This window comes from Lutra lutra, chromosome 5 (genome assembly GCF_902655055.1).
Source record: "Lutra lutra chromosome 5, mLutLut1.2, whole genome shotgun sequence".
Classification (NCBI taxonomy): Eukaryota; Metazoa; Chordata; class Mammalia; order Carnivora; family Mustelidae; genus Lutra; species Lutra lutra.
Window position 1 is genome coordinate 32,878,380 of NC_062282.1, and position 27,640 is coordinate 32,906,019.

At 42.1% G+C, this 27,640-nt stretch overlaps 2 protein-coding genes and 1 non-coding gene across 5 annotated transcripts; 1 reads left to right on the forward strand and 2 right to left on the reverse strand.

The window, feature by feature from the left end:
- Positions 1 to 9,277: 9,277 nt before the first annotated feature.
- On the reverse strand, positions 9,278 to 11,996 carry RPL37 (ribosomal protein L37). Its single transcript, XM_047730120.1, has 4 exons — positions 11,845 to 11,996; positions 10,829 to 10,964; positions 10,499 to 10,583; positions 9,278 to 9,393 (listed from the first exon to the last, which is right to left on the reverse strand). Exons 1-4 carry the CDS (start codon positions 11,845 to 11,847, stop codon positions 9,324 to 9,326), a joined length of 294 nt encoding a protein of 97 aa, XP_047586076.1. The 5' UTR covers positions 11,848 to 11,996; the 3' UTR covers positions 9,278 to 9,323.
- Positions 9,477 to 9,556, reverse strand: LOC125101471 (small nucleolar RNA SNORD72). The gene has a single exon (XR_007127869.1). It is a non-coding gene; the product is annotated as a small nucleolar RNA SNORD72 (small nucleolar RNA).
- A 35-nt stretch (positions 11,997 to 12,031) lies between the features above and the next one.
- CARD6 (caspase recruitment domain family member 6) lies at positions 12,032 to 26,775 on the forward strand. Of its 3 annotated transcripts, none has more exons than XM_047730117.1 (4): positions 12,032 to 13,894; positions 15,860 to 16,156; positions 17,696 to 18,280; positions 22,959 to 26,775. In XM_047730117.1, the coding sequence occupies exons 2-4, from the start codon at positions 15,874 to 15,876 to the stop codon at positions 25,244 to 25,246; spliced, it is 3,156 nt and encodes a 1,051-aa protein (XP_047586073.1). In that variant the 5' UTR covers positions 12,032 to 13,894; positions 15,860 to 15,873; the 3' UTR covers positions 25,247 to 26,775. The 3 variants fall into 3 exon arrangements, with proteins under 3 accessions (XP_047586073.1, XP_047586074.1, XP_047586075.1); XM_047730118.1 differs by having other exon boundaries at positions 12,032 to 12,484; XM_047730119.1 differs by lacking the exon at positions 12,032 to 13,894 and having other exon boundaries at positions 14,523 to 16,156; positions 22,959 to 25,019; positions 25,065 to 26,775.
- Positions 26,776 to 27,640: the final 865 nt, after the last annotated feature.

The window sequence follows — 27,640 nt, forward strand, 5'->3', positions numbered from 1 at the left end:
GCTGCCTTCGGCTCGGGTCATGATCCTAGGGTCCTGGGATCGAGTCCCATATTGGGCTCCTTGCTCAGCAGGGAGCCTGCCTCTCTCTCCGCCTCTGCCTGCCTCTCTGCCTGCTTGTGTGCTTTCTCTCTCTCTCTAAAAAATAAATAAATAAAAATAAAAATGCTCTTTCAGAGTTAAAGTGTTTTTCAAGCCTTCCAGAGCATTCTGCCTATGACAGTTACACTTTTGATAGTTGGCAAGCTAATTTTCAAACAATTTCTAATTACCTGGGAGTGGGTTAATCAGTTTGCAGGAAGCTTGAATTCGTGACCTTGAGAACTAGTCACATTATCTACTGACTGAGCCAATCCAGGCACACCCCCCCCCCTTTTTATATATATTTTTCAATGTGGCAGCTAGAAAATTTAAAACTCCATGTGTGGTTTGCATTTATGGCTCACATTAAATTCCTATTAGACACTGATTGTCTAACATATTTTACAGATGCTGTATTGGCTAACTCAGCACAAATTTTGCTCAGGTTGAATCTGACAAAGAGCTCTAAGCTGGGGCACCTGGCTGGCTCAGTTGGTAGAGCATGTGACCCTTGATTTTGGGATTGTGAGTTTGAGCCCCATGTTGGCTGTAGAGATTACTTAGACATAAAATGATTCTTGGTAAACTTCAGAGAGAGGCCTAGGATTTCTGCAGTCGGGCTCCTGCCCTGGCCATGGGTGGTGAGTGACCAGAAGCTTCCCTCAGAGGCCCTCCAGGCAATTTCACAGCAGAAGGCTGTTGGGCATTACACCTCCCTGTGAATGGCTTTCCCATCAGCATCCCTCTGGGCTTTCCAGCTAAGTCCGGACAGCAAGACACTTCAATATCCAGTGAGCTATGCTCTACCTTCTCAGACATCTGGATCTCAACTCCAGGGGTAGGGCCTTTACCTTTGGTGCTCTATCTCAGGTAATAGGGGTGGTGGCTGCTCCTTATTTCACTCTTCCTAGAGAGTTCTCTTTCATTTTTACTATTCAATCCCTCATTACCCCAATCCCTTACATCATATGATTCCCATTCAAATTACTGTGTGGTTTCTGTCTCACTAAACCTGATATATCAACTATTTTTACTAGATGTTTATATTTTATACTCTGCATGTTATTTCTATTATTTATGTACTAAACTACCAAGTTTTAGTACAGTAAGTGAAGTTTTCTTATTTTGCCAATACTAAAGGCCTGTGTGTGCTTGCACTACACAGATTTTCATATACTCTAAACTTATGACATTGAAAAAAATCCAGAAGGGAGAATGTGTGTGATACTGCTTTTAAATCCACCTATAGTTAATCTATTCAAACTTTAAACGTTATCTCCTTAATGCATACGAAATTTATTCAAAAATTTTAAACTGTTCAAAAATGAACTATTGAGGATTTTACTCTATAATATATTCTCTCACAGGATTTTTCTGAGAGGGAATGGATCAGGAAAGAGCAGATTTGCTCTGATTGAGACTGTTGGAAAATGGCTTGCTATTACCTTTTAAACAAGCTAACCTAATGCTAAAATTATATATATAAATAGTATCTCAGTTCTCTGTACTTTATGACATATGATCAGCCCTGTGGCTCCACAGCCAGACTACAGATGAGTAAGGATTCCATTTAATGAAGATAAATTTTCTACAAAGTAACCTTACATTATGCAATGTCTTTTTAGTATTATTATTTTTATTTAACACAGAGAGAGACACAGAGAGAGGGAACACAAGCAGGGGGAGTGGGAGAGGGAGAAGCAGGTTTCCTGCTGAGCGGGGAGCCCGACACGGGACTTGATCCTAAGACCCCACGATCATGATCTGAGGTGAAGGCAGATGCTTAAAGACTGAGCCACCAGGCACCCCTGTGCAATGTCTTTTTAAAGGAATGCGTTCTAACACTCAAGGTTGTCGGAATTTTTATTACCAAAGAAAATACATACTTTCTTTTTTTTTTAATTTTATTTATTTATTTGACAGAGAGTGATCACAAGCAGGCAGAGAGGCAGGCAGAGAGAGAGGAAGGGAAGCAGGCTTCCTGCTGAGCAGCGAGCCCAACTCGGGACTCGATCCCAGGACCCTGGGATCATGACCTGAGCCGAAGGCAGCGGCTTAACCCACTGAGCCACCCAGGTGCCCCAGAAAATACATACTTTCAATAAATAATCTCTGTGCCTGAGTTTTCTTCTCTCCCAAATAAAGAAGTGACCTCATGCCACCTCCAGTCTCCTGCAACTGTAAAGGCACGGTGCCATGCGTGTTACCTCACAGGACTAAGTTCCCGGAGGTTTCTCTCCCCAGAGTCATCCCTAATTGGACAGTACTTCTCTCAGAGGCTTCCTGCTTCCTGTCTCCTCTCCTGGGGGGCTGCTGCTTCTCTGAGGGCTGCTCCTCTGTGCCACAGGGACAGTAAACAGTTTCTGCCCTGACTATGCCTTCTCCATTCTGAGGTTGCTGAATCATATGTCACCCCTCCCTTCCTCCTATTTGCCCGAGATAGTTATGCTCCTGAAATAATACCATCTGCCACATGGCATAATAGTCTTTGCTTCCTCCTCAGCCACCTCGACTATCTCTACTCTAACTTGGGGAAGCTGGACCTTTCTCTGATACCACTTTATCAGTTGTCTTTTTTTTAAAGACCTTTCCTCTAAAGGACTTATTTTCTCTATATAACAACCAGGAGTTCAGATCACTTTAAGCGTTTTTCAGGGCAAACCAAGTACTTTTAGATTTGCTAGATGTTTATTTTCAGAGCTATATAAATATAGCACTCTATCAAAATAGGACTTTTCCTGCCTCAAGGAACTACCAAAATGAGACATAAAAGAGAATATATCAAAAAACCTGTCATAGCTCTTAGAATCCTCAGATCAATGACATAAGAGGGATACAAGGGAGAGATTAGCAAAGAAATTCCCTTGAAGAGAGTTTTAAGTATTTAATCCAACCTTTTGGAAAAGAGGGTTGCTACCTTCTGGTGAAGGAAACTTCAAAAGAACCACTGAGGGAACTTTGAAATATGTTCCTGCAACGGTTTTGGCGGTGTGCCAGGAAAGGCCCGCTGCACTTCAGAATTTGGTCAGGTCAGGAATGTGGCAGTATTTCCTGTGGCCCAAATGTGGGCCACTCAAGGCAAGAGAGAGCGTGGGATAGTTCTGGATCCTGCCAGTAGGGCCTTCGAGGTACAGAAAACCCTAGGAGAAAGAGGCTGAACCCTAGGGTCTAGGAAGAAGTCACAAAAGACAGTTTTTTTTTTTTTTTTTTAAAGATTTTATTTGTTTATTTGACAGAGAGAGATCACAAGTAGACAGAGAGGCAGGCAGAGAGAGAGAGAGAGAGAGAGAGAGAGAGAAGCAGGCTCCCTGCTGAGCAGAGAGCCCGATGCGGGACTCGATCCCAGGACCCTGAGATCATGACCTGAGCTGAAGGCAGCGGCTTAACCCACTGAGCCACCCAGGCTCCCACAAAAGACAGTTTTGAACCAAGATGGGAACTATAGGAGAGGGGTCTCGGTAGGAAATCTCCAAAGAGCTAATACAAGAGCCCAAGAGTAAAAGTCGGCTTAATCCTCTGCTCGGTACAGGGGAGGAGTAAAGTTGCAGCTGACAGAGATGTACAGGAGAGAAAGGTGAAACCAGAGGGACCATACCTTCTCCTCCACTGCTCGCATCCAGCCCAAAGGAAGCCCAGGCTGGAGGTGAGGTAAGGTGAAGTCATCTTTGAATTTTGACTTATTACATAGGACTGGACATTTTACTTAATGAAATAAAACTGTTTTGCAATTAACCATGACCAGAAGGGTTTTTTTTTATTTTTGTTTTTGTTTGTTTGAATCTGTAAGTGCTCTAAAAATACATGGGTCAGACCAAGTCTTTATCCCGGGGCACTGGAGCATATTCCCACTGAATAAAGAAAGCACACAAAAATAAAGTTATGTTTTTATCTCAATCCACATATCATGCCTATTCTACAAACTACTTGCACACACAGGAACCATTTTTTCATTGGAATTTTCCTTGACAAAACATCCTTCTTCCTTACTGTGCAAGGACATTTTTATTCCAGATTCCATTTTGGGGAAGGTAGAAGGCAAAGGGAGGGAAAGAATCTTAAGCAGGCTCCATGCCTGGTGCAGAGCCCCAGGTGGGGCTGAAATCAAGAGTTGGACACTTAACCGACTGAGCCACCTAGGTGTCCCACATTTTTTTTTAAACACCTTTTTGTTTGTTTTTTTTTTTTTTTAGAGAGAGCATTAGGAGGGATTAGCAGGAGACGGAGAAGCAGGCCCTCCACCCAGCAGGGAGCCCTATATAAGTCTTGATCCTAGGACCCTGAAATCATGACCCAAGCCGAAGGCAGATGTTCTACTGACTAAGCCACCCAGGTGCCCCTTTTCTAACACTTTTAAAAAGAATTTTTATTTATTTATTAAGTAATCTTTATACCCAATAGGGGGCTTCCACTTATAACCCAAAGATCAAGTCACATGCTCTACCAACTGAGTCAGCCAGGCACCCTGTTACTTTGCTTTTCTTATATGAATATACAATATTACACAATTACAGCTAATTATAGCCTAAGCTAAATTTTGCAACCAACCCAGAACTCAAAAAAGACTGAATATCTGCCTGAATGACTGTTGTCTTTGCAGGGGCGGCTCCTTATCATTTAGCTTTCTTAACCGCCTTTCTAAAGAAGGGTCCTCTACCTCCACATTCTCTATCGCTTCTTTGTTTTTACAACACTTATCACTACCTGATTGCTTACTTGTTCCCGGTCACCCTCCAACACACACACACACACACGCTTATGTACACACAATTGAAATCTGTCAGAGCGGGGTCCTTTGTCATTTTCCACCTATCTCCTGGACCTGGGCGTGCTTCCGGCACACAGAGGTCACTGAACAGGTATTTGGTTCAGGAAAGGACACCATATCATCAATAGAAGTGAAAGGAAACCATAGAATTTCCAGGTAACCTTCCCAAAGCATCTTTTTTAAACTCATCATTCCTCATTGCCTGATCTTTGCTGAATCCCTAGAAAACTGGCTTTATTTTCAATACTCTATTGAAATCAAGTTTATGGAAAGTAAACATTATCCCAAATTTTGCCAAATCTGGAAGTCCTTATTTTTAAAATTTTGTTTGAGAGTGGAGAGAGTGTGTGTGCATACACATGAACACACAAGAGGGAAGGGGAGGGGCAGAAGCAGACAGACTTCCCGCTGTGAAGGAAGCCTGATTCAGGGCTGCATTCAGGACTTGATCCTAGGACCCTAGTCTTTATTTTTAAAATCTTCATTCTCAAAAAACAAAAACAGACCCTTTTTTTTTTTTTTTGCTGGTGATTGAGTGCCCCCTCAAATAATCCCCTTTCTTTGTATGACTCAACCCTGTCCTAGTTTATGGGCTAATTAATTCTGCAATGCCTGGTGTCAATTGTCAACTTCAACAGCTTTTGTTCCCACTGCACCTCTAACATGGCCTGCCACACAGTAGGTATATCACTATGCACATTATATGTTGAACAAATGAATGAACCGCTCTCTCTAATCTATGGACTTCCCCCTAAATCCTTCTTTGAGCCTCTCTACATCATTTTTCTTGAGTTTGTGTATTTCAGTTTCAACTGTCAAGGATGGCTGCTGAAGTTCCTCAGTCAAGTAATTGCATCCTTTTCTCTCCCCATCATCTCTTATCTCTGTGTAAATTATCTTCACCATTCTAACCCTTAAAGTCCCTCTCCCAACTTCACTACTCCAGTGTAGAGCTCGAGCCCAGACTTCTGGTCCAACTGCCACCAGGTTTACTCAATTCTTCCTAAACCCCTCCTCCTCGTGTCCCACGGGGATTGCAACAAAACCAACTTTAGCATTTCCCCTCTTGCCTCCATTCTATTCCATCTCAGTGAAATGCACAAACCACCACTTTGCCCTGGTCAGAAACCTATCATCCAAGACTCCTATCTTCCTGTTAATTTTTTTTAAAGAATTATTTTTTGTCAAGCTTTTATTTATTTACTTGAGAAAGTGAACACAAGCAGGGGGAGTGGGAGGAGAAGCAGGCTTTGCTGAGCAAGGATCCCAATGCAGGGCTCAATCCCGGTCAATCATGACCTAAGCGGAAGGCAGATACTTAACAACTGAGCCACCCAGGTGCCCTTTCCTGATAATATTTTTGCACATATGACCTCCTGAAATCCTCACACAGGCTATGTTACAGAAGGAAATGGGGGTCTTAAAAGTTCCCTTTGATTCAAATTTCAGATAGTCTCATTAGAGACTTTCCTAATATAGCCAGCCCCACTACCACTACCTTAGTCCAAGTCCTCATGATTTTCACATTAACTTTAGAACCTGCAGCCTGATCTTCTAGCTTCAAGACTCATGACATCCACATCACCACCACCTTCTACAATTATCTTGCTAGTGAAAACTAATTGTGCCACTGCAGGGTTGAGACCTTCAATGATTTATCATTACTTTCATGCTAATGTCCAAACTCCGTAGCTATGGTACTTGAAACCTTTCATGATTTGTTCAGCTTACCCCTCCAGATTCTTCTCTTGCCAACCCTCTCTTTCTCCTGACCCAACAAAACCACAGTATCTGATTAAAGGGTTGGGTGAACAATACATGAGACGTGAAGCACTCATAAATTATTTCTGGATTTCATTTCAACAACACGTTGGTGACTAATCTGGTCCTGAGTACCCTCTGCCCGAGAAACACAATTTTCTCCCCAATTCAGTAGGGTAACTAAGCTGCCTGAGTGGGTCAGGTGTACTTTTTACTGTCTTACATATAATTAAGTGGGAAATGTTTTGTCAGATAGGGATCCACTGCCCAAACCTCAACCAACACTTGGGACGTCATCACATAAATCAGACATAAACTTTCTGCAAATCATGACTCATCTGAAACTGTTTGCTCTCTAAATGTGCTAATCCAGCTCCATCTCTTTCCAATTGCTTCTCCTTGGGCCTTAAAATCAAATTTAACTGATCAGAGTGGTTTCATTTGGTCCATGAGCGTTCTATGATCTGGGGGGATAATTACCATAGCACCAGAGTAATTTTCCAAATTCACTCCGTGTTAAGGGCCACAGGCCACAGGCCTGGCAAACGAAGTCAGCTCACTTACACTCAATAAACACATGCCTTTGCTAATGCATCACTGCCCACCCGCCCCCTTACCCTTTGCCCCAATGCTTTTCCTGACCCAGAATTCAGTAATTTCACAGGTGTTAAGGTCAGTGCACATTTGCCCCACAGACTGTTTATTCCGTACTGGCCAATACGTATCTTAGTGGGTCCCTCCATTACTCAGGGAGCATTAGTGACACTGGAAGATTTCAGGAAGACGTTCAGAGCAAATCAGATTATTTCCATTCTCTCCAGTATAGCTGAGCCCTGTAACAATGCAGGTTTGTTTGTTTGTTTTTGTCTATCTATCTATCTATCTATCTATCTATTTATTTATTTATTTGACAGAGAGAGAGATCACAAGTAGGCAGAGAGCCCGATGCGGGCCTCGATCCCAGGACCCTGAGATCATGACCTGAGCCGAAGGCAGAGACTTTAACCCACTGAGCCACCCAGGCGCCCACAATGCAGGTTTTTGAGCATCAACACCCCAGGCAGTAAAAAATGCACGATTAAGTTTCACCTCTCCAAAACCTTAGTCTACTGTTTATAAGCTTTACTGGTTAATGGTCAATACATTTGTGTATATATGTATTATACACTGTATTATTATAATAAGCTAGATAAAAAAGTGTTTAAATGAGTTTATAGAATTGTACTGCATTTATTGAAAGACCAAGACTCCAGGAAGCATGCTCTACCAATACATGCCTAGAGTACAGAGGGTCACTCTAGTCTCACACAGGGAAGCCCAATGTGTTTAGATGAGCTGGGGATCCCCCAAGTGAACGTAAGCCGAGATCTTAAGGATGAGTTAGAAGCCTGGGCAGCTCAATCGAACATTCCACCGATCTTGGCTCAGTTCGTTATCTCAGGGTCCTGAGATCCCTCAGTAGGGCATCTGCTTGAGAGTCTTTCCCTCTGCTCCTCCCCCAGCTCCCACACACCTGTGCTTGCTCTTTCAAATAAATCTTAAAAAAAAAAAAAAAAAAGAAGTAGGGAGGCAGCACTTAGCTAGTATCCTGGGGAAGTACTGTAGGGTGCAGTAAAGGTTGGCAAGGCATTGAAGATCACGAAAATCCTTTACAGGCCAGGTTGTGATCAATGGGAAGCTGCAAATTAAGACTGCAGTTGGCCACTTAAACGGTGACTGTTTGAACACTCGTGCTCCACTTAATCTCCGTTCTCTCACTCAGCAGTCCAACTATATTGGCCTTGTCTCATTACAAAATACTGGCAACAAACCACCAGAACTGGGAAAGCATGACAAAAATTTCAGAGCCCTATAATAGAAAAACCAATGATCACTCAGTTGAGGGTTAAAGAAACACCACTGGGGACCTAGTTACCATTGCCTTTCATCTACAAATGTTAAGTTTATGTATTTGGCTTTCCTTTACTTTGTACAGATTGCATTTGCATGTCGCCCAACTTTCTCTTCACCCATCCCACTCCAATGTTTTGACTCACACCTAGCAAGGAGCTTCTCATATTCAGCTGGCCACCTTAAAATCACACACAAGCCTATATGCTATATACCAAGCAAGCATTTTGGAGACTAGAATGAGTTAAAATCACCTTTCCAAAACAACTTATTCAATTACTATCCTTCATGTTCTCACTGGTACTCCAAACCCTATCACACAGGATTGAGGACTACTCCCCAAAGTCAACAGACTATAGCAGATGAATGTTACTAAAAGCAATTATGCTTTTTCGTTTACTCTAACATTTTTTTTTTAAGTTTTACGTAAGTCTCTACACCCCACGTGGGGCTCAAACTCATGACCCTGAAATCAAGAGCTGCATGTTCCTCCAACTGAGCCAGCCAGGTGCCCCAACTCTTAAATAAATCTTAAATACCCGTATGTACCATGAGTTCTACTGTGCTCATACTGCATTTTTTCTATTGTCCAGGGTTACTTACTTGAAGGAATCCTGGAATTCTGCTTGTTTCTTATCCTCTTAAGCAGTAGCACAATCCAGTTCAAAAGCTAATGCTCCAGAACAGTCACTTAACAAGTAATCTAGTAAGTTGTCCCATCCCCAACACTATGGCAACTCACTGATACTACGGGGCTATTAAAAATACCTCAGCACACCAAACTTTTTTTTAAAACCACGATGTTTATTGTGACTAATCGCTGAAATCCTTAAGATGAACTGGATGCTGCAACAGCCGCCCTCTTGGGCTTAGGTGTTGTTCCTTCACGGAATCCATGCCTGCATGGTATTAAACATGAAAACCAGTTACTTTAGCAACAACGATTTATACATTTTAGTTTTTATTAATACAGATTTAAATGAGCTCATCTCAGTTAAATGCTGAAATCAGTATCAAATTCATATGTTCAGACATTTATTTTTACAACATCATCGATAAGCTGCACTATTTTATTTACTTCCTTCCGCGTCAAGATACCCATTTTAAACATACACTTAGTTGCAATTGAAAAAAGGCCAACAATTTATTTTGTTGTCCCGGTAACCAAGCCAGTATGTCTCTCCTGCTTGTTAAGAGATCCAACTGTGAAAGTAAGTCCCTAGGCTATCAGGCAGGGACCCTAAGCTCACTCCTTTAGCCAGGAAAACAAGGAGCATGTTTAATTGCTGACATTTTCTAAACTGCTTAACTGTGCTTTACATTTTAACTCATTTATTATACATACACACCCCAAAGAGCAATTGTACTGTTATCCCCCTTTTAAACTTTATGAATTGAAGCACCAAAAGGTTAGCCTGGTTTTAGTTGATGCCCTCCAACTCCTACTTTACACAGCACAGGACAGTCTCCCCAACAAATTATCTTGGTTGAGACCTAAACGACTGACGCCGTAAGAGGCATGTTAAAATGCAGTTTCTCTGTAAGCTGGGGCTGAAATTCTGCATTTCTAACAACTCTAGAGCCTGACTTGAACGAGAGTAGGAGATCTTTCTTTCTATACAAATGCAGTAACGACGACAGTTTTCTACAGCAGATTTGCTCAAAACCACAAAAGTAAAGGCCCAACCCCAGACCTCATTCACCACTGTCCTGACAAATTTTGGGGAAAAAGTGAGGTGTGGCCTATCCCCAAGAAATATTACTACATTTTGGGGTATCCCGCTCCAACCGCAATCTAAACATTTATAGCTTATACGGTTGCTCATTGAGAGAGTAACAAAATCCAGACTGACTGGTCTGAAGGTTACAGGGGCAGCAGAAAAAATACCCTCCAACACGTGCAACCCCACTAACCGGGGCAGTACCCTCATTTTACAGCACACAAAGGAGGTTCTTCTCCAAGCTCACAGAACCAACGACAATGGAAACACAAAAAAACTGTACCTGAATCTGCGGTATACAATTTTTAGGTGCCTCATTCGACCGGTCCCAGTGGTGTTTCGTCTTTTAGCCTTGGCACTCCAGTTATCTAGAACACACATGCAGGTAAGGTTCTAATGGCTCTTCCCCACCTACGTTACAGGCACCGCTGGTCAACGTATTAAAGAGCGCCTCCCTTGTTTTTAAGTCCACTTCATCCGCATACAGACGCACTTTTCCTTTAAGGACCGACTAACGCCCCAAGCCACACCCACTCTCCTACAGCGCGCCCGAGACTACCGCCATCCCCCCGCAACGCCTGACAGGCCATCGGCCTGAAACCAATCCACTTACACTTTCTCTTGCGCTTGGCAGGGTAGCCGCATTTGCCACACGTGGACTTCTGAAGGTGGTAGGCCTTCGAGCCACAGCGGCGGCACAACGTGTGCGTCTTATTGCGACGCTTTCCAAACGATGACGTCCCTTTCGTCTGCAAAGGGGAGAAACGATTTTGAGATCTAGTGATTTCTACACGTATCCCGGCGTTTTCAGTAAAAGACGTTACTGATTGGGGCGCCTGGGTGGCTTAGTGGGTTAGGCCTCTGCCTTCGGCTCGGGTCATGATCCCAGGGTCCTGGGATCGAGCCCCGCATCGGGCTCTCTGCTCAGCGGGGAGCCTGCTTCCCTCTCTCTCTGTGCCTGCCTCTCTGCCTACTTGTGATCTCTGTCAAATAAGTAAAAATCTAAAAAAAAAAAAAAAAAAAGACGTTACTGATTAAGATTTAAAAGCAATTACAAAGAAAGGTCTGAAGACAATCTAGGGCTGAAACCACGGCGGACGCTCCTAGCTTCTTAAACGCTAGATCAGAGACCACTACCAGCATTTCAAGTTACATAAGCCTTCCGCAGGGACTACTCTATTTCGAAATCGGCTACATTCTTTAGAGGACAGAGATAGAAAAAAGACAAGCCGCAAGACGAAATAACGTGGTGGTTTTCCTCCCTACCCCGACCCCCAAACTTAAGAGCTCCTGCAAGACCTCATCAACAATGAGTTTTTTTTTTTGCTTACAGAGCCAAACGCTCCCAGACCACGCTTCTTCCTTCAGTTCACATCCGAGGGCAAGGCTTCTCCAAAGATCGAAAGAAAACAAGGGACCTAGAGTGGCTCCTGCTCCACGGCTGTAGACTCAGCATCCCCAGGTACAGTTAGGAGCCATTCTTCTGGCTCTTGAGGGCCACAGCATGCCCCTTTCCTACCCACCCGCTCCCTCTATCAGGACCCTCGTCGGCTCCCTCAGGATGGCAGGGAGCGCGACGCAGAAGACGAGGATGGAAGGCGATACGAAGAACCACTGGAAACAACTCACCATCTTGTTTCCGCGGCAGGCCCCAAAGAGGGCGGAAGAGGAGGCACTTCCGCTATATCGTGCTAAGGCACTTCCGCCCAGGGAAGTACTTCCGGCGAGCCCGGGGCACAGTTCTCCGACGTCCGTCGCAGCGGTGTGGGCGGGCTCTAGAGGAGGACCCAGAGCCAAGGCAGGCTCAATAGGGATTTCCGCGCTCGGCGGACGGGAGAGCTCACAGCTTCTTGGAGTCCCAATGGGCGTATTTTCGGCCGACCCTCCTTGCGCGAGAGCTGCCTAGACGCCGCAAGTTGATTTTCTGTGATTCCTCTCCTGCTTTCCTGCCTCTTTGAGTTCTTAGATCTGTGGCTACATCGCGGATTTCGGTCATTAAGCCAAGCCGGTGGGGAGCCTGGGGCACGAGTCCGCGCTCCCGGCGGTGGTGGAGGATTCGGGATGGAACTGGAATCCCGATCTGGGAGAAACGGGCTCCTCCAGCTCCCTCCTCACCCTGGCTAGAAGCTTTTGGCAGACGCTGGTTCTCGAAGAGGTCGCAGGCGGTACGGAGGCACCGACCCGGCCTCTGAGGAGGTGGCCTCCAGATCTCAAATAGAAAGGCGAATCATGTTTTTTTTTTTTTTTTTCTAACTGTAGTTGTTTAGAGGTATATGTTTTGATCTAAAATTTAAGTATGCTATATCACACGTGGAATCTTCGGATACAGTTTTCTGCCTCCCTCTCCATGGCCCCCCGTGAGGAAATCCGATTCGGCCCCTTTTGTTAGGGCCTGGAAGTCTGTACATAAACCCTTCTTAAGTAGGGTCTAAATTGACGGTTTCCAGATCTCCTTGATAGACGGTGATCCGATCATAACCTTTCACCGAGCAACGCCCCCACCCTCGCAAAACAGCAAAAAATCCAAACATTAAAGAGTTCATAGGGAGAAAGATCCCAAATAGCCGTGTAATGTGCTTACCTTCTATGTAAACGGAGAATTCTTTACCTGTCACATGTGAAATATTAGCAAAGGTGACGGAGTAGCCGGTGGCGGAACAAAATGAACTCTAGGAATCAGGGGTTTACAGGACAGTCCCTGTCCTCATGGAAGCGGTAGATAGAGGATTAAGAGGAGGCCAACCTGCCAGTGCTTGGATCCAAACTGTAATTCGAGGGGCTTTCTGGATTAGATGATGTATTAGTTTCTTACTGCTTTTCTATCAAGTTACCACAAACTTAGTGGCTTAAAACAAGCTATACTGCTTTTTAAAAAATTTTATCTACTCAAGAGGAATAAATTCTAGGGATCTGTTGGACTTCATTGTGCCTATAGTTAACAATACTGTGTATGAACACTTAAAATCTGGTAAGAGAGAAGATCTCTAGTTAAGTGTTCCTAACCACAATTAAAACACACATTACAGTTCTGGTCAGAAGTCTGAGACTGGTCTCACTGGGCTCAAATAAAAAATGTGGTCAGGGCTGCATTATATTCTTAGAGGCTCTGGAAGATCTGTTGTCACCTTTTCCAGCTTCTAGAGCCTGTCATTCCTTGGCTTTCTGTCTCCTTGTCCCTTCAGATCCAGTAAGAATCTCCTATCCTACCCTTCTGCCTCCGTTTTGAGATGCATTTAGTTAAAACTCTTACCTAAAATTAATTTTAGTATTATATAAAGACTTCCTTAATATTTTTTCAACCTCAGAAACAGCAGAGATGAATTCATCATTATCCTTGATTCTTAATACATCTCAACATCGGTCCATGCAGCATTGGTCCCTGCCCTTATTTACATATTTAATTACCTTTAATAATATAGTAAAGACCTATAAACTCATCCCTGGATTATAGCCTATGTCTAACTCCACGATCTTCCTGTCCTTTTATCCCATCTTATCCCCAACCTTTCCTGAACCTAGGTAACCATCTTTCTTAACCTCATATTCATAATTTCCTTACTTCTCATTTTATATCATTTTTAAAAATTTTATTTTTTAAGTAATCTCGACATCCAATGTGGGGCTCAAACTTACAACCCTGAGATCAAGAGTTGCATGCTCTACTGACTGAGACATCCAGGCACCCACACTTTATATAATTTTAATGACTCCACACTCCTAAAATGTGTGTATGCATGTGTATGTATTTAAGTTACATTCAACTTTTAAAAAGCGTATCATGCTGTACATAATCTTTTGGGACTTGAAGTTTTTGTTTTATATTTTTATGATTATATTGTGGGTCACTGAAGTTCATTCTTTTTGAACGGTGTATACTGTTCCATGAAATACTATAGTTTATTCATCTAGGAGCCTGTTGATAGTTATTTAGATTGTTTTCAGGTTCTTGCGAACTATGGGACTGTAAATAAAGACCAGCTAGGAGTACTTGAGTGGCTCAATCAGTTAAGCATGACTTGGTTTCTGCTCAGGTCATGATCTTGGTGTCATGGGAGACGGCCTGTGTCCAGCTCTATGCTCAGTGTGGAGTCTGCCTGGGATCCTCCTCTGCCCCTGCCACTCATGTGCTCTTTCTCAAATAAATAAATAAATCTTAAAAAAAAAAAAAAAAGACTAACTAGATGGTTTAAGAAAAAATTCAGGGGTGCCTGGGTAGCTCAGTCAGTTAAGTGTCCTACTCTTGGTTTTAGCTCGGGTTTCGATCTCAGGGTCGTGAGATCAAGCCCTGGGTAGGGCTCTGTTGTCAGCATGGAATCTGCTTGTCTACCTCACCCCCATGCACGCATGCATATGCACTCACACTCTCAAAAAAAAAAAAAAAATCTAAGGAATAAATAAAAATTAAAGTTAAGAGAAACAAAAAGTGTAAACTATTAAGTATGCAGTAGTGTTTAAAGTAGAAAGTATGAATCCCTCTGTAATCATATCCCCAAAGATAACCAGTGCTATAATTGGGGAGTCTCTCTCCTGTCTTCTTGTAAATATATATCGCTATATACATTTTATATATGTGCATTATACACATTTTAATTTTTAAAACAGAATAAGATCTGTAACTTTGTCTTTCATAACAATATATCATGGATATCACTAGTTGTTAATATACATAGGCTTACTTCATCCTTTTATTTCTTTCTTTCTTTTTTTTTTAAGTAAACTCTACCCTAATGTGGGGGTCGAGCTCGTGACCCTGAGATCAAGAGTCTCATGCTCCACTGACTGAGCCAGCCAGGCACCCTGCTTCATCCTTTTAAACTATTCTTTTTTGTTTTACTGTTGATATATCAACATTTATTCCACAAATCCCCAATTCGTGAAAATCTTAGTTATTTAAAACTTTCTGCTATTATAAACGACATCATGCAGATTCTTGCCCATTTATCTTTGGACATTTGTCTGATTATTTCCTTAAGATAATTACCTAGAAGTGAAATTGCTGGGTTGAATGGTGTAAATTTGTATTTTTATCTATCTGCATTTATTTATTTATTATTTATTGCTGCCTATTGCTAGATTTCTCTTCAGAAAGAGTTAATCAGTTCACGTTCTTATCACAAGTAGAGCTCAGAACACCGAGTCCAGACTGAAGTTCAAGAGACTTCTCAGGGGAATTGATTCGGGGCCTGAGTCAAGATGAGACTGACTCAAGTCATCAAAAGAGTAGATAGATAATCTATAGGGAGCCAGGCCAGTGGGCTCAGGGCTAGATTTCCACACTGTCTTGGCTTGTTTTTATCCACTCTCTTCAATGCTAGGCATCTTTGACCTGTTTACTCTTTGCCATTTTTTTAAAGATGTTATTTATTTATTTGACAGAGAGAGAGAGAGAGTGCGTTCACAAGTAGGCAGAGAGGCAGGCAGAGAGAGAAGAGGAAGCAGGCTCCCTGCTGAGCAGAGAGCCCCGTCTGGTCTGCCGAGGGTAATCCGGAGCGTAATCCGAGGACCCTGAGACCAAAACCTGAGCAGAAGACAGAGGCCTTAACCCACTGAGCCACCCAGGCGCCCCTGCCATTTTTTTTTTTAAACCTGTATTTATTTACTATTGAAACAGTTTCATAATCCATTTCCTGGTCTAGAGGTCTAGAGGACGGAAGAAGAATGGCTGCGGGGAGTGTTCCTTCTGAGCTCATAGAAAGAGAACGGAAAAAGTTGCTTGAAATCCTCCAACAAGATCCTGATTCTGTCTTAGACACATTAACCTCTCGGAGGCTGGTTTCTGAGGAAGAGTATGAGACTCTGGAGAATATTACAGATCCCCTGAAGAAAAGTCGAAAGCTGTTAATTTTGGTACAGAAAAAGGGAGAGGTGTGCTGTCAGCATTTTCTCAAGTGTTTACTTAGTACTTTTCCAGAGTCAGCTACCATTTGGGGCTTAGAGCATGGTAAGTTGGATTTCTATACTTTTTTGGGGGGGGGGGTGGGAGGGACAAGGCAGATTTCCTGAAAAAAGAAAATAATTGCCTTTTGTTTTCATTTGTCTATCTCTGGGAGATAATTTTCACTGAAATATGATAGAGGATAAAAGTGTCCCAGAATTTAAAAGTAGGGAGGAATGTGTCTTATTGGCTTAAGGGATTGATAATTTTTTATTGAAACTGTATCTAAAATTTGCAGGGATTTTTTAGTGCTAGTATAAACTGCTTACTATTCAGTAAGTAACTTCATGGATATTTAACAACCCCAAGGCCAAGTGCTGCATCTTTCACTTAGTATAACCATTTCGGAAATGGCAGAAGAATGATACATGGTGGATCAATAACTTCATTTTTTTCTGTGATAAGAATGCCAGCAGAAGCCTGCTTTTCTGGAGCAGTTCAAATGCTAATTCTTATTTTTTCCTAAGATTGATTTTATTTATTTATTTAAAGATTTTATTTATTTATTTGACTCACGGAGATCACAAGTAGGCTGAGAGGCAGACACCTGAGAGAGAGGAGGAAGCAGGCTCCCCACTGAGCAGAGAGCCCATGCTGGGCTCCATGCTGGGCTCGATCCCAGGACCCTGGGATCATGACCTGAGCTGAAGGCAGAGACTTTAACCCTCTGAGCCACCCAGGCATCCCTGAAGATTTTATTTATTTATTTGACAGAGAGCAAGTGAGAGAGAGAGAGAGAATAGGAGCAGGGGGAATGGGAGAGGGAGAAGTAGGTTTCCGATGTGGGGCTCTTTCCCAGGACCTTGGGATCATGACCTGAGCTGAAGGCAGACACTTAACCGACTAAGCCACTCAGGTGCCCCTCAAATGCTAATTCCTCAATGTTTAAAAATATTTTGTGGCAGATGAAGGAGTATTTCTTCCAGAATGGATTGTTTAGCAATTTTGTAGATTACCACTAGAGGCAGGTATAGCTCCTTTTTCTGAAAGTCTAAAAAATATTAAAGATCATTTTAAGAGATATTAGAGAGGTAGAGGCTCAGATAAAAAGTTAATGTTAATGATCTCTACTGTAGGACAAGAACAATATGCTTAGAGAAATAGATACTATTATTTCTAGGACTTACTATTCCAAATTAGAACTATTTGTTTCCTGATTAGAAATGATTAGGATCCGATTTCATTAGCAATGGCTCTAGGAAATCTGAGGTGGTTTTGGGTCACAGTAAAACCACAACTAAGCACTGTTCATAGGATTCACATTTTCTGTTTCATTCATGTACTCTTCGAGTTTTCTACAAAGAACTCAAACTTTTGAGCAAGGTAGGAACATGATTTTATTTTATTTTTTTTCCCAGTGAGAGAAAGAATGGCTGGTGACTTGTTATTTATGTGAGAGATGCTAGGTATTCATATCCTCCAGTTTTGAAATAAAGAAGAAAGATGATGCTTTGAGGTCTTGGAAACTCAAGTTATTATAAGATTTATTCTTGTTAATTTGGAAAAATGAAACAACCTCCCTCCCAACTGTCTTGTTTTTTTCAGAATTTTTAAAGCATGAGAATATACAACCTCTTCAACCTATAGGGATAAACAAGAATTCAGATTTTTTTTCCTCTGGAGAGAAACAGCCTGAGAATCCTGAGATCACAGTATCCTTCACAGAGAAAGAACATCTGGATATGGGAATCTCTGAATCCTTTGGGGAGAAGAAAAGAAGTCATAAAGAAACTGCTTGGACCTCCAGCAAAGATGAGAAGGAATACAACACGCCCAAAGTCATATCACCACATTCAGTTGAGAACCCCGAATATGAAATTCCAGCAACTATTGTTTATTTACAGGATGGACAGAGATATGAGAAGCCAGATGATTCTTTGTACTTAGGAAGAGAGGGATATCTAGAATCCCTTGGGTACTCGGAAGATGCAGAGCCCGCTGTGGAAGAAAAGGATTATAATCACTCAGAGCACAGTGTTTATGATGGCGAAGAGGGCTGGACATATTCAGAAACCCTGCACTTCTCTGAGGAAGAACAGAGCTATGAGGATTCAGAAACTGGCATTTCGTTGGAGGAGGATGAGGAGGAAGAGGAGGAAGAGGAGGAGGAGGAGGAGAAAAGGAGTGAAGGTATGGGAATGATATGTGATAGTTGGGCAACAACTTATTCCATTCCATAATGGGGAGAAGGGGTGAAGAAAGACACTAGACGTCAGCAGAAAAGCTGCTACTCAGATTCTTTATGCCTTCCTAACCTGGAATTTCCTTAGAGGTGGGTGTTGACAGAGAGGAAGACTCAGGACCTACACAATGGTGGACAGTATAAGCAAAAATAAATACTGATTGTCAGCTTATAGGTTTATTTTTTTTTAAAGATTTTATTTATTTATTTGACAGACAGAGATCACAAGTAGGCAGAGAGAGAGGAGGAAGCAGGCTCCCCGCTGAGCAGAGAGCTCGATGCGGGGCTCGATCCCAGGACCCTGGGATCATGACCTGAGCAGAAGGCAGAGGCTTAACCCACTGAGCCACCCAGGCGCCCCAGCTCATAGGTTTCTGCAGTCAACTCCTGTGATGCATAAAAGAAGCTGCTAACCACTAATTTTAGGTGTTACCTTCTATTGTTCAAATTAAGCCTCTTAAGTCATTTTAGTGCCTTTGTGACCAATGGCATATGGAGGTTATGGTCCTAACTACTGAAGTGACTATCAGAGAGGAGCCTGTGATGAATGGATAAGATCCCCAAATACTGTTACTTGGCTTGATCTGGTCATAAATTGCCATCTTAGTAAGGGAAAATTATATCAGTATCTTTAATTGGAATATTTCTGAATGAAAACTTGAAAACTGAGAAATGCTTCATTTGAAGAGATATTGTTTATGAAAATAAATATCCCCAAGTTCTGAGTAGAGGAGGGAAAAGTAACTCTTATCTCCCATTCATTTCAAATCCTGGGGATGCACCCTCGTTCTAGATAGGAGAGGAGTAATGTCCACCTCATCAGACCTTTTATTAGTTTGCTAGCTAAGTACCCCAAATGGGGGAATGTAAATAATAAACAACAGAAATGTCTTATCTCAGTTTAGAGGCTAAAGGCAGAAATCAAAGTGTCTATAAGGTTGGTTACTTCTGAAGCCTGTAAAGGAGAATCTGTTCCTGGTTTCTGGTGGTTTGCTGGAAATCTTTGGCATTCTTTGGCTTGTAAAAATATCCCTCTCATCTGCCTTCATCTTCACACAGTTGTCTCCCTGAGTGCATTTCTCTAGGTCCAAATTTCCCCCTTTAATAAGGACATTAGTCATATTGGATTAGGGCCCACCCTAATGACCTCGTCTTAACTAATTATACCTGCAGTGACCCTGTTTCCAAATAACATCACATCCTGAGGTACTGGGGGTTAGGATTTCAACATATGAATTTGAGGGGTACATAATTTAACCCACAACTCAAATCTTGTCCCACCCCCTTACCTTCCCAGCCCATTATCATTTTTAGGCGTCCTTCTTAGTTTTTATTTATTTACACATTTCACTTATTGTATAGGTTTGACTTAATTATTCATTACATAGTATCATCATTATTCTGTAACAAACCACTTTTGTCTGTTTATTCCATTTTTTCTTCATTCTCCGTTCCTCCATAGGTAATATTCTAATATTATGATGCGTTTCTTGCATGTTATTGTTTGTTGGTATGATCTTGTTTTCTGTATCATTTATTTATTGCAACAGTCGCGCTGCATAACAGAGCTTATCAAAACAATAAGAGTGTCTGCAGTTGGCTAGGCAGTTCTTCTGGTCTTTCCTGGGTTTATTTATGTGTCTGTGGTCAGCTGGTGATAGACTTGTCTGTCATCTCATGGCAGGCTAGTCTGGACTTCTCAGACTAGATGGGGCATAGTCTCATGGTGAGGACAGAGGAGTATAAGAGAGAGAAGGCAAGAAAGAGAGGGAGAGAGAGAAAGAGAGACAGAGAGAGGAAGAGCCTTAGAACTACCATCGCAACTGTATTAGCTTCCTAGGGCTCACCAAAGTACTAAAAAGGGTGGCTTAGGACAATGGGAGATTTACTTTCTCTCGATTATGGAGGCCAGAGGTCTGAAACCAATGTGTTAGCAGGGTCACACTGTCTCAGCAGGCATTAGGCAAAGTGCTGTTCCCAGTCTTCTCTCCCTAGTTTCTGGTAGCCTCAGTTGCCCTGGCTTGTAGATGACCGACCATCTTCTCTCTATGGGTCTTCAGATCATTTTCCCTCTGTGCATGTCTCTGTTTTCAAAATTCCCCTTTTTGTAAGGATACCGGTCTTATTGGATGGGGCCCACCCTAACAACCTCTTTTTAACTTGACCTCTGTAAAGATTTTATTTACAGATAAGGCCACAATCTGAGTCTGAGGTACGAGAGACTTAACACAGTTTTGTTTTTGTTTTTGTTTTTCAGGGTTGGGGGTGGAGAGTAGACATAATTCAACCCATAACACCATCTTTCTGCCACGTTCTGTTGGTCAAAGTATGTCACAAAGACAGTGCAAATTCAAGGACTAGGAAAAAATAGATACCACTTCTTACAAAGCAATATTGCAGAAAGCCAAAATATATCCAGAAAGCCATTAATTGGGGCTGTTTTTTGCAATCAACGTAACACCTTTAGCAAAACAGGTCAAGAAAAGAGATGCTTAACCCAGGTGACTAAACCCCCCAGCACCTCTCTAGTTTGTTAAATATCTTCAAAGAATCTTCATTTTTTAAATCTGTTCTAGTTTCCAGTTAACCTAACTGGACTCAAATTCAAAATTCTCCTTTCAGTGGGTGGCAGCTAAAATCTCTCGATCATTTCTTTTGCTTCAGCTGGGCTATTTTCATGAGTTTTAAATTTATAAAAATGTATTAGGTTCTTGGAAGGCATGAGCGGCTCAGCTGGCTAAGTGTCTGCCTTCGGCTCAGGTCATGATCCCAGGGTCCTGGGATTGAGTCCTGCATCGGGTTCCCTGCTCAGCGAGCAGTCTACTTCTCCCTCTGCCTGCCGTCCCGCCTGCTTGTGCACATGCTCTCTCTCTCTCTCTCTCTCTGACAAATAAATAAAATCTTAAAAAAAAAACAAAACAAAACATGTATTGGGTTCTAGATATTATTGCTTCTTAAATTTTTGTTTTTCTTTTTATCCAGCTCTGTCCTTATTGATTGTATCATTGTTGCTGTGTATAAGATTTACTCTGTTGCTTCTTGGTGGTATCCCAAATGAGCTCCATTGTAAGACTCTTATAACCTTATCAATTCTAGACATCTTGGCCTGGGCTGTGTGATTACTGGTTTTTGTGCTGAAGAAATAGTGGATTGTTGTCCAAAGTCAGCCTAGTTGATAGGCAAGAGCAGGACCTAAAAATTTTCCTGCAACCTGTCTTCTCACTGCCTCCTCTAGGAACCCATTTTGCTAGCCTCAACTCCTCCCTCACCTTCTTTCCCCAAAACATATTCCAATTCAAGCAACTTTTAGACTACCCGAGGATTTCTCAGAGTTACCTTAGTTAATTATTAAAATTCATATTTTTCGCTCAGTTCTGTTGTTTCTTCCAGGCTATTTTTAAAAAAGATTTATTTATTTGAGAGAGAGAGAAAGAGAGAGAGGGAGAGAGAGTGGGAAGAGAAGTGGAGGGAGAGGGAGAGAGAGAATCTTAAGTAGATACTGCTCTGAGCACAGAGCCCAATGCAGGGCTCACAACCATGAGATCATGACCGGAGCCAAAAGTAAGAGTTAGATATTCAACTGATTGAGCCGCCCAGGTGCCCCCTTCCAGGTTATTTTAATAGGGGATCCAAGAATCTTTTTTTTTTTTTTTAAGATTTTATTTATTTATTTGACAGAGAGACAGCACGCACACAAGCAGGGGAAGTGGAAGGCAGAGGGAGAGGGAGAAGGAAGCTCCCTGTAGAGCAGGGGAAGCCAGATATGGGACCCAATCCCAGGACTCTGGGATCATGACCTGAGCCAAAGGCAGTGGCTTAACCAGTTGGGCCACCCAGGCGCCCTGGGATCCAAGAGTCTTATGTTAGTTTGCCATCTTCCAGGAGTAGAAAATGCTCTGTGGTCTTCTTTTTCTACTAAGCACTATATCTATTCCCAAGAAGTGGTTAGGAGGCATATTAGAAAATGGGAGATTAGGAGAAATTAGGTACAACTCATAAATTCTGAGAAAGGTTTAATGGGAATAAAATCTTCCATTTTTCCAAACTTTAGCAAGAGATACATTTAAGAGAGAAATCACTATCAACCTAGGAAATTCCTCACACATGTATATCATGAAGCATTAACAGTGTTTTCCATTGCTGCATATAAACATTAGTCAAGAAACTGGAAAACCTAAATGATCATCTGTAGATAATGGTTAAATAAGTAATGGTCCATCTAAATCATGAAATATGATCGATTAGTTAAAATGAATTAAGTCAATCTCTGTATAAACTGATTTGGAAGAATTTGCAAAGAAACAATTAAGTGAAAAGAATTTGAAGAATCACTTGTTTAGTATAATATCATTTATATAAAAATAAAATAATATCCACCAAACCAAATGATATATTTCTCTCTATGCATGCATACTTATGTACTTGCATGGAATAAGGATGGGAAGCAAACATATGTAACACCTTGACATCTCTTAGAAGGAAAGTGGAATTGGCAAAAGGGAACTTTCACTTTGTGTTGTTCTGTCTTTTCACAGTGAAAATGTCAATTACTTACTTAGTTTTAGAACTCCATGAAGGAAGCTTGACTCTGAATGTGACATTCACTGAGTATCTTTTTCCCTACAGAAAGAAAAAACGTGTTTCAAGATGTCCTATCATGTTTAAACATGGATAGGAGCAGAAAGCTTCTGCCGGATGTTGTTAAGCAATTCTCCTTAGATCGAGGATGTATGTGGACACCTGAGGCTCCCGGAGACTTAGCTTGGAATTTCCTGATGAAAGTTCAAGCTCTGGATGTGACAGCCAGAGATACAGTCCTCAGACACAGGGTTCCGGGTGAAGATGGCAAAGAGGAATTGGTGACTGGGGTAGAGAATTTGGAAATCAGAGATGTACAAACCATTCATCCCTTTGATGTTCTTTGTGCCTCTATGCTTTGTTCAGACAGCTCCTTGCAGCGTGAAGTCATGTCAAACATGTATCAGTGCGGGTTTGCTCTTCCCCTGCTCCTGCCAGATGCAGAAAACAATAAAAGCATCTTAATGCTAGGGGCCATGAAGGACATTGTGAAAAAGTGGTCAACACAGTCTTCAGGAGGGCCTCCAGGGGACACAGAAAAGTTTCCGAAGATGCCTGTCATCTCCTTTGTGCGCCTAGGGTACTGTAGCTTCTCCAAGTCCAGAATCCTCAACAGATTGCTTGGTCCTGCCCAACTGAAATCACACAAAATCTTTCTCCATCAGGATTTTACTGTCCCAGTGCTTCCCCGGCAAATCTCTGATGGCCTGGTTGAGATAATGTGGCATTTTCCTGAGCGAGACTGTCTAAAGGAAAACCCTAGTTTTTTCCAGAAGCCTGTTGCTCTGGCCAACCTCCGTGGAGACCTAGAAAATTTTTGGACACAGTTTGGTTTTTTGGTGGAAATTTCCTCAGCTGTGTTTTTTTTCACTGACTACCTAGGTGAGAAGGAGTGGGACTTGCTAATGTTTTTAGGAGAAGCTGCCACTGAGAGATTGTACTTTGTCCTCAGTTCCCAGGCCCAGGAGAGTGAAGAGGCTCAGCTTTTCCAGAGGATTCTAAAGTTGAAGCCATCACAGCTACTGTTTTGGGAGGAGGAGGAAGCTGGGGAGAGAGGGAAGAATATGGAGGCTCTTCAAGCTGCTCTGCAGGAAGTGATGTCCTCTTCCCTCAGATGTGTGACCATGGAGGAGATGGGCTCCCTGGCCAGGGAGTTGGGAATCCAGGTAGATCAAGACTTTGAGAACGTTCAGGGAATTCACAGTTCCTCTAGTGAAAACCTGGCTGAAGATGAGAGACAACAAAGACACAGTCAGCCAGAAAGCTCATCTGAAAGCGCAGCTGAGATGCCTGTAAGCGAGCCTGGGGCTAGCTGGAATTTTCAGAATTTCCACCCCACCCCAGTACTCCTGCCTTCTCAGGAAAACTCCTATCCTCTACCAACCAGAATTGGAGGTAACTTTAACCATGTGTATCTGAAAGCCCCCTGGCTTATGGGCTCCCACTTTTGGTCAGAGCAGAAGACCAGGTGGTTCCGTCCCTGGCCCTTTCAGAAAACAAGGGGCCATGGTCGAGGTAAAAGTTTTAGGTCTCAGTACTTCCCACCCCAGAGATTTTATTCACCTGAAAGATTTATAAAATTTCCAAGAACTTCTTGGGGATATTGCATGGATAAAACAAGACCTGTGTCTCAGCATGTACAGGCCTGGCCTAAGAGACCACAGGAGGACAGAACAATGGGAGCTTTGAAAAGATCTGGGGCAGTGGTCTCCCACAAAGGTCACTTCCATTCCCTGGGTTTGCAGCCAGCAGGAACAGTTGGGAAGCCACAGCCTAAACAAGCCTATGCCCAGAGAACACAGCCAACTAGGGCAACTGGGAATCTTATAAAAACAACATCCCATATTGAAGGTCTTTACCCCGAGGCCTTTCAATCAGCTAGAGCCATACAAACACCTGTAAGACCTGCTTTTCAGCAAGGAGCCAAACTGAAGGCACAGGATGGGTCTTCAAATCCAACTTTCCAAATGGGATCCTATCCTAGGTCCAACAGCAAATGTTCACCCAGCTCCCAGTTCACATCCAACCAGCCCAAGCCACTTCAGGTCAACCAAGCCCAGCCTGTGCCCTCTCCACCCAAACCCACGCACACAAAACCCACTCAACCCCGCCCATCCCAGACTAAACCCTTTCCAGCCATCCCCACTCAACCCTGGCCCTCCCAAGCTAAACCCTCTCCACCTAAACCCACTCAGCCCAAGCCATGCCCACCCCAGGCCTCCCAATCCAAGCCTTCTCAGCCCAGGCCCACTCAACCCAAGTCATGTAGGACCAGTCCTTCACAGGCTAAGACAAACAATCCAAGAGCAGCACCCAAGAGGGGAGGAAAACGTTAAAGTGCTTACTCTAGAGACCTGTGAAACAAATCCTTCACCCAGGCCATTGCTATCATACAGTAACCTGAAGAAGAATGGCAGAGGTGGTCAGAGATTCCTATCATTAACATGACAGAAAGAAAAAAAAAAGATATGCACAGCTTAACTGGTATCATTAAAATATCTGTAAGAATTGTGTCTACCAAAAGAAAAAATATGAAAAGAAATAAGAATAGAATCAGGGAGTAAATAAATTAACTGAACCCAGCCTTGAGTATTAGGTAATATATAACCTGATTGCCAGGAAAGGTGCTGTTGAGACGACTCCATTAAATTAGGCTCAGACAGCTCAGTGTTACAAGAAAAACGGTTTTCGATGTTTGCTGCTCCAGAGGTGTCTTAGTGAAAACTTTTTGGTTCACTTATCAGCCACTAAGCAGATAATCTATTTACCTGTGATAACAGCTCCAGTTTGCTTGGATGTTATAATTCTCTCATTTTACCCTTACATGCAGGAATAATGAGCTGAAAACCAATGAGATGAATTATTTTGCATTTACTTGGGTATGATTTGTGTATGTTTTATATTTGAAGTATTTGTAGGGACGCCCATGTGGCTAAGTTGTTAAGTGGCTGCCTTTGGCTCAGGGCTCCATCCCAGGACCCTGGGATCAAGCCCCCCATAGGGCTCTTTGCTTATCAGGCAGCCTGCTTCTCCCTCTCCTACTCCCCCTGCTTGTGTTTCCTCTCTCACTGTGTCTCTCTCTGTCAAATAATAAATAAATAAATATATAAATGAAATAAAATCTTAGAAAAAATATAGTATTTGTAATAGTTAAGGTAATTTAGTTTATTAAAAGATCTGATATCCTCATGATTTCAACTTAAAATGCATAATTGAATTTTTGATTTTAGAGTTACAAAGCTTGTAGAAAGCACTGCAATGTTTAAGAGAACTTAAGATTCACAAAATTTGCAATTTTACTTTATTAGGTTCATTACTATCCTAAACATTTGGGTAAGATCTGCCAGTTACAAGCATAAGTAAAAGGAATATAATAAATTTAAAATATTCAAATGAAGTTTAATTAAGCTTATAAATGATACCAAATATTAATAAAAGGCCACTTAAAGGTTAATGTTAAAATTCACTAGATGTAGAAATAAAATAATAAGATTTGTAATTTGGATTAAGACCTCTGGTTTTTTAATTTAACACTTTTATAAAATTAATACTAATTTTAAGTACTAAAATAGCCCCACGTTGTCTTTTCTGGGTTAGAAATTTTTTCGCCTTCAAGGATGCCAAGGGAAAAAGATCATATTGATAAATAGATGAAAAATGATTTTTGAAAAGGAATAACTAATTTCTGAGAACATGCTCATACTCCAATAGGCATCCTTTATTTATGCATGTCTTAAACAATTATACTGAGTATTTACAGGGTGTTAAATCTCTAAAGTCATTGTAAGGATGAAGAGAGAAAGGACTGTGCATGTAGATTTTTATCTATATCTTTCCAAGAGAAAAAGCATAATACCTAGTGTATTACTACCAAATCTTCAGTGTAAAACAGGAGTTTCTCAATGAGAATAATCTTTTTTTTTTTTTTTTTAATTTGACAGAGATCACAGGTAGGCAGAGAGGCAGCCAGAGAGAGAGAGAGAGGAAGGGAAGCAGGCTCCCTGCTGAGCAGAGAGCCCGATGTGGGGCTTGATCCCAGGACCCGGGGATCATGACCTCAGCAGAAGGCAGAGGCTTTAACCCACTGAGCCACCCAGGTGCCCCAGAATAATCTTTTTGTGTTTAAATTTTTGAAATGAGCAATACTTGGTGATATTTTTAAAAACGTTTTTCTAAATCCATCTTTAAGATTCATTCCTGGAGGACAGAACTTGCTGGATTCTTTGTCACTAACAGATTCTGTATCAGCCTGGGTCTTGGCAATACATAGATGGTACATTCAGTTTGGAGACTTGGAGGAGCATCTCATAAAGAGACTATTTACAAAAGGCTGGACAAGATGTAAAAACAGGGCAAGAGAGCACAGCACCCTGGATCTAGTCAAAGTGAGGTACATTGCCACCCCAAGATCCGAAGGGATAGAGGGGGCAGTGCTCTCCCCAACCAGAAGAGCTGTGTGGGAAGGGTCTTGGGTCTGGTTGGTTGAGGGAGACAGCAGGCTGCAGTGACCAACAGGGAGCTGCCTCAGGGATAAATAGCTAAATAAATAAATAAATAGTGCATTCCCTTGGCCAAAGCCAACCAGAAACCAGAGAACAAGGAGCTCACCTAGGTGGTTCTTGTTGATCAGGCTTCGGGTTCAAAGTAGGGTGGAGAGTGAATCTGGATGGGCAAACAGATGGCACTTAGCAGATTTTTCCCTTCCCATTGCGTTATTCCTTCCCTTTTTC

Excerpts from the sequence above, each read along its gene's own strand:
- RPL37 (XM_047730120.1), bottom strand. Across the intron at positions 10,584-10,828 it reads TGCCAAGCGCAAGAGAAAGT|ATAACTGGAGTGCCAAGGCT; the intron begins GTAAGTGGATTG and ends TGTGTGTTCTAG. Across the intron at positions 9,394-10,498 it reads ATTGTATACCGCAGATTCAG|GCATGGATTCCGTGAAGGAA; the intron begins GTACAGTTTTTT and ends AATACCATGCAG.
- CARD6 (XM_047730117.1), top strand. The coding sequence starts at position 15,874 with ATGGCTGCGGGGAGTGTTCCTTCTGAGCTCATAGAAAGAGAACGGAAA. Across the intron at positions 16,157-17,695 it reads CATTTGGGGCTTAGAGCATG|AATTTTTAAAGCATGAGAAT; the intron begins GTAAGTTGGATT and ends TGTTTTTTTCAG. Across the intron at positions 18,281-22,958 it reads GGAGGAGAAAAGGAGTGAAG|AAAGAAAAAACGTGTTTCAA; the intron begins GTATGGGAATGA and ends TTTTCCCTACAG.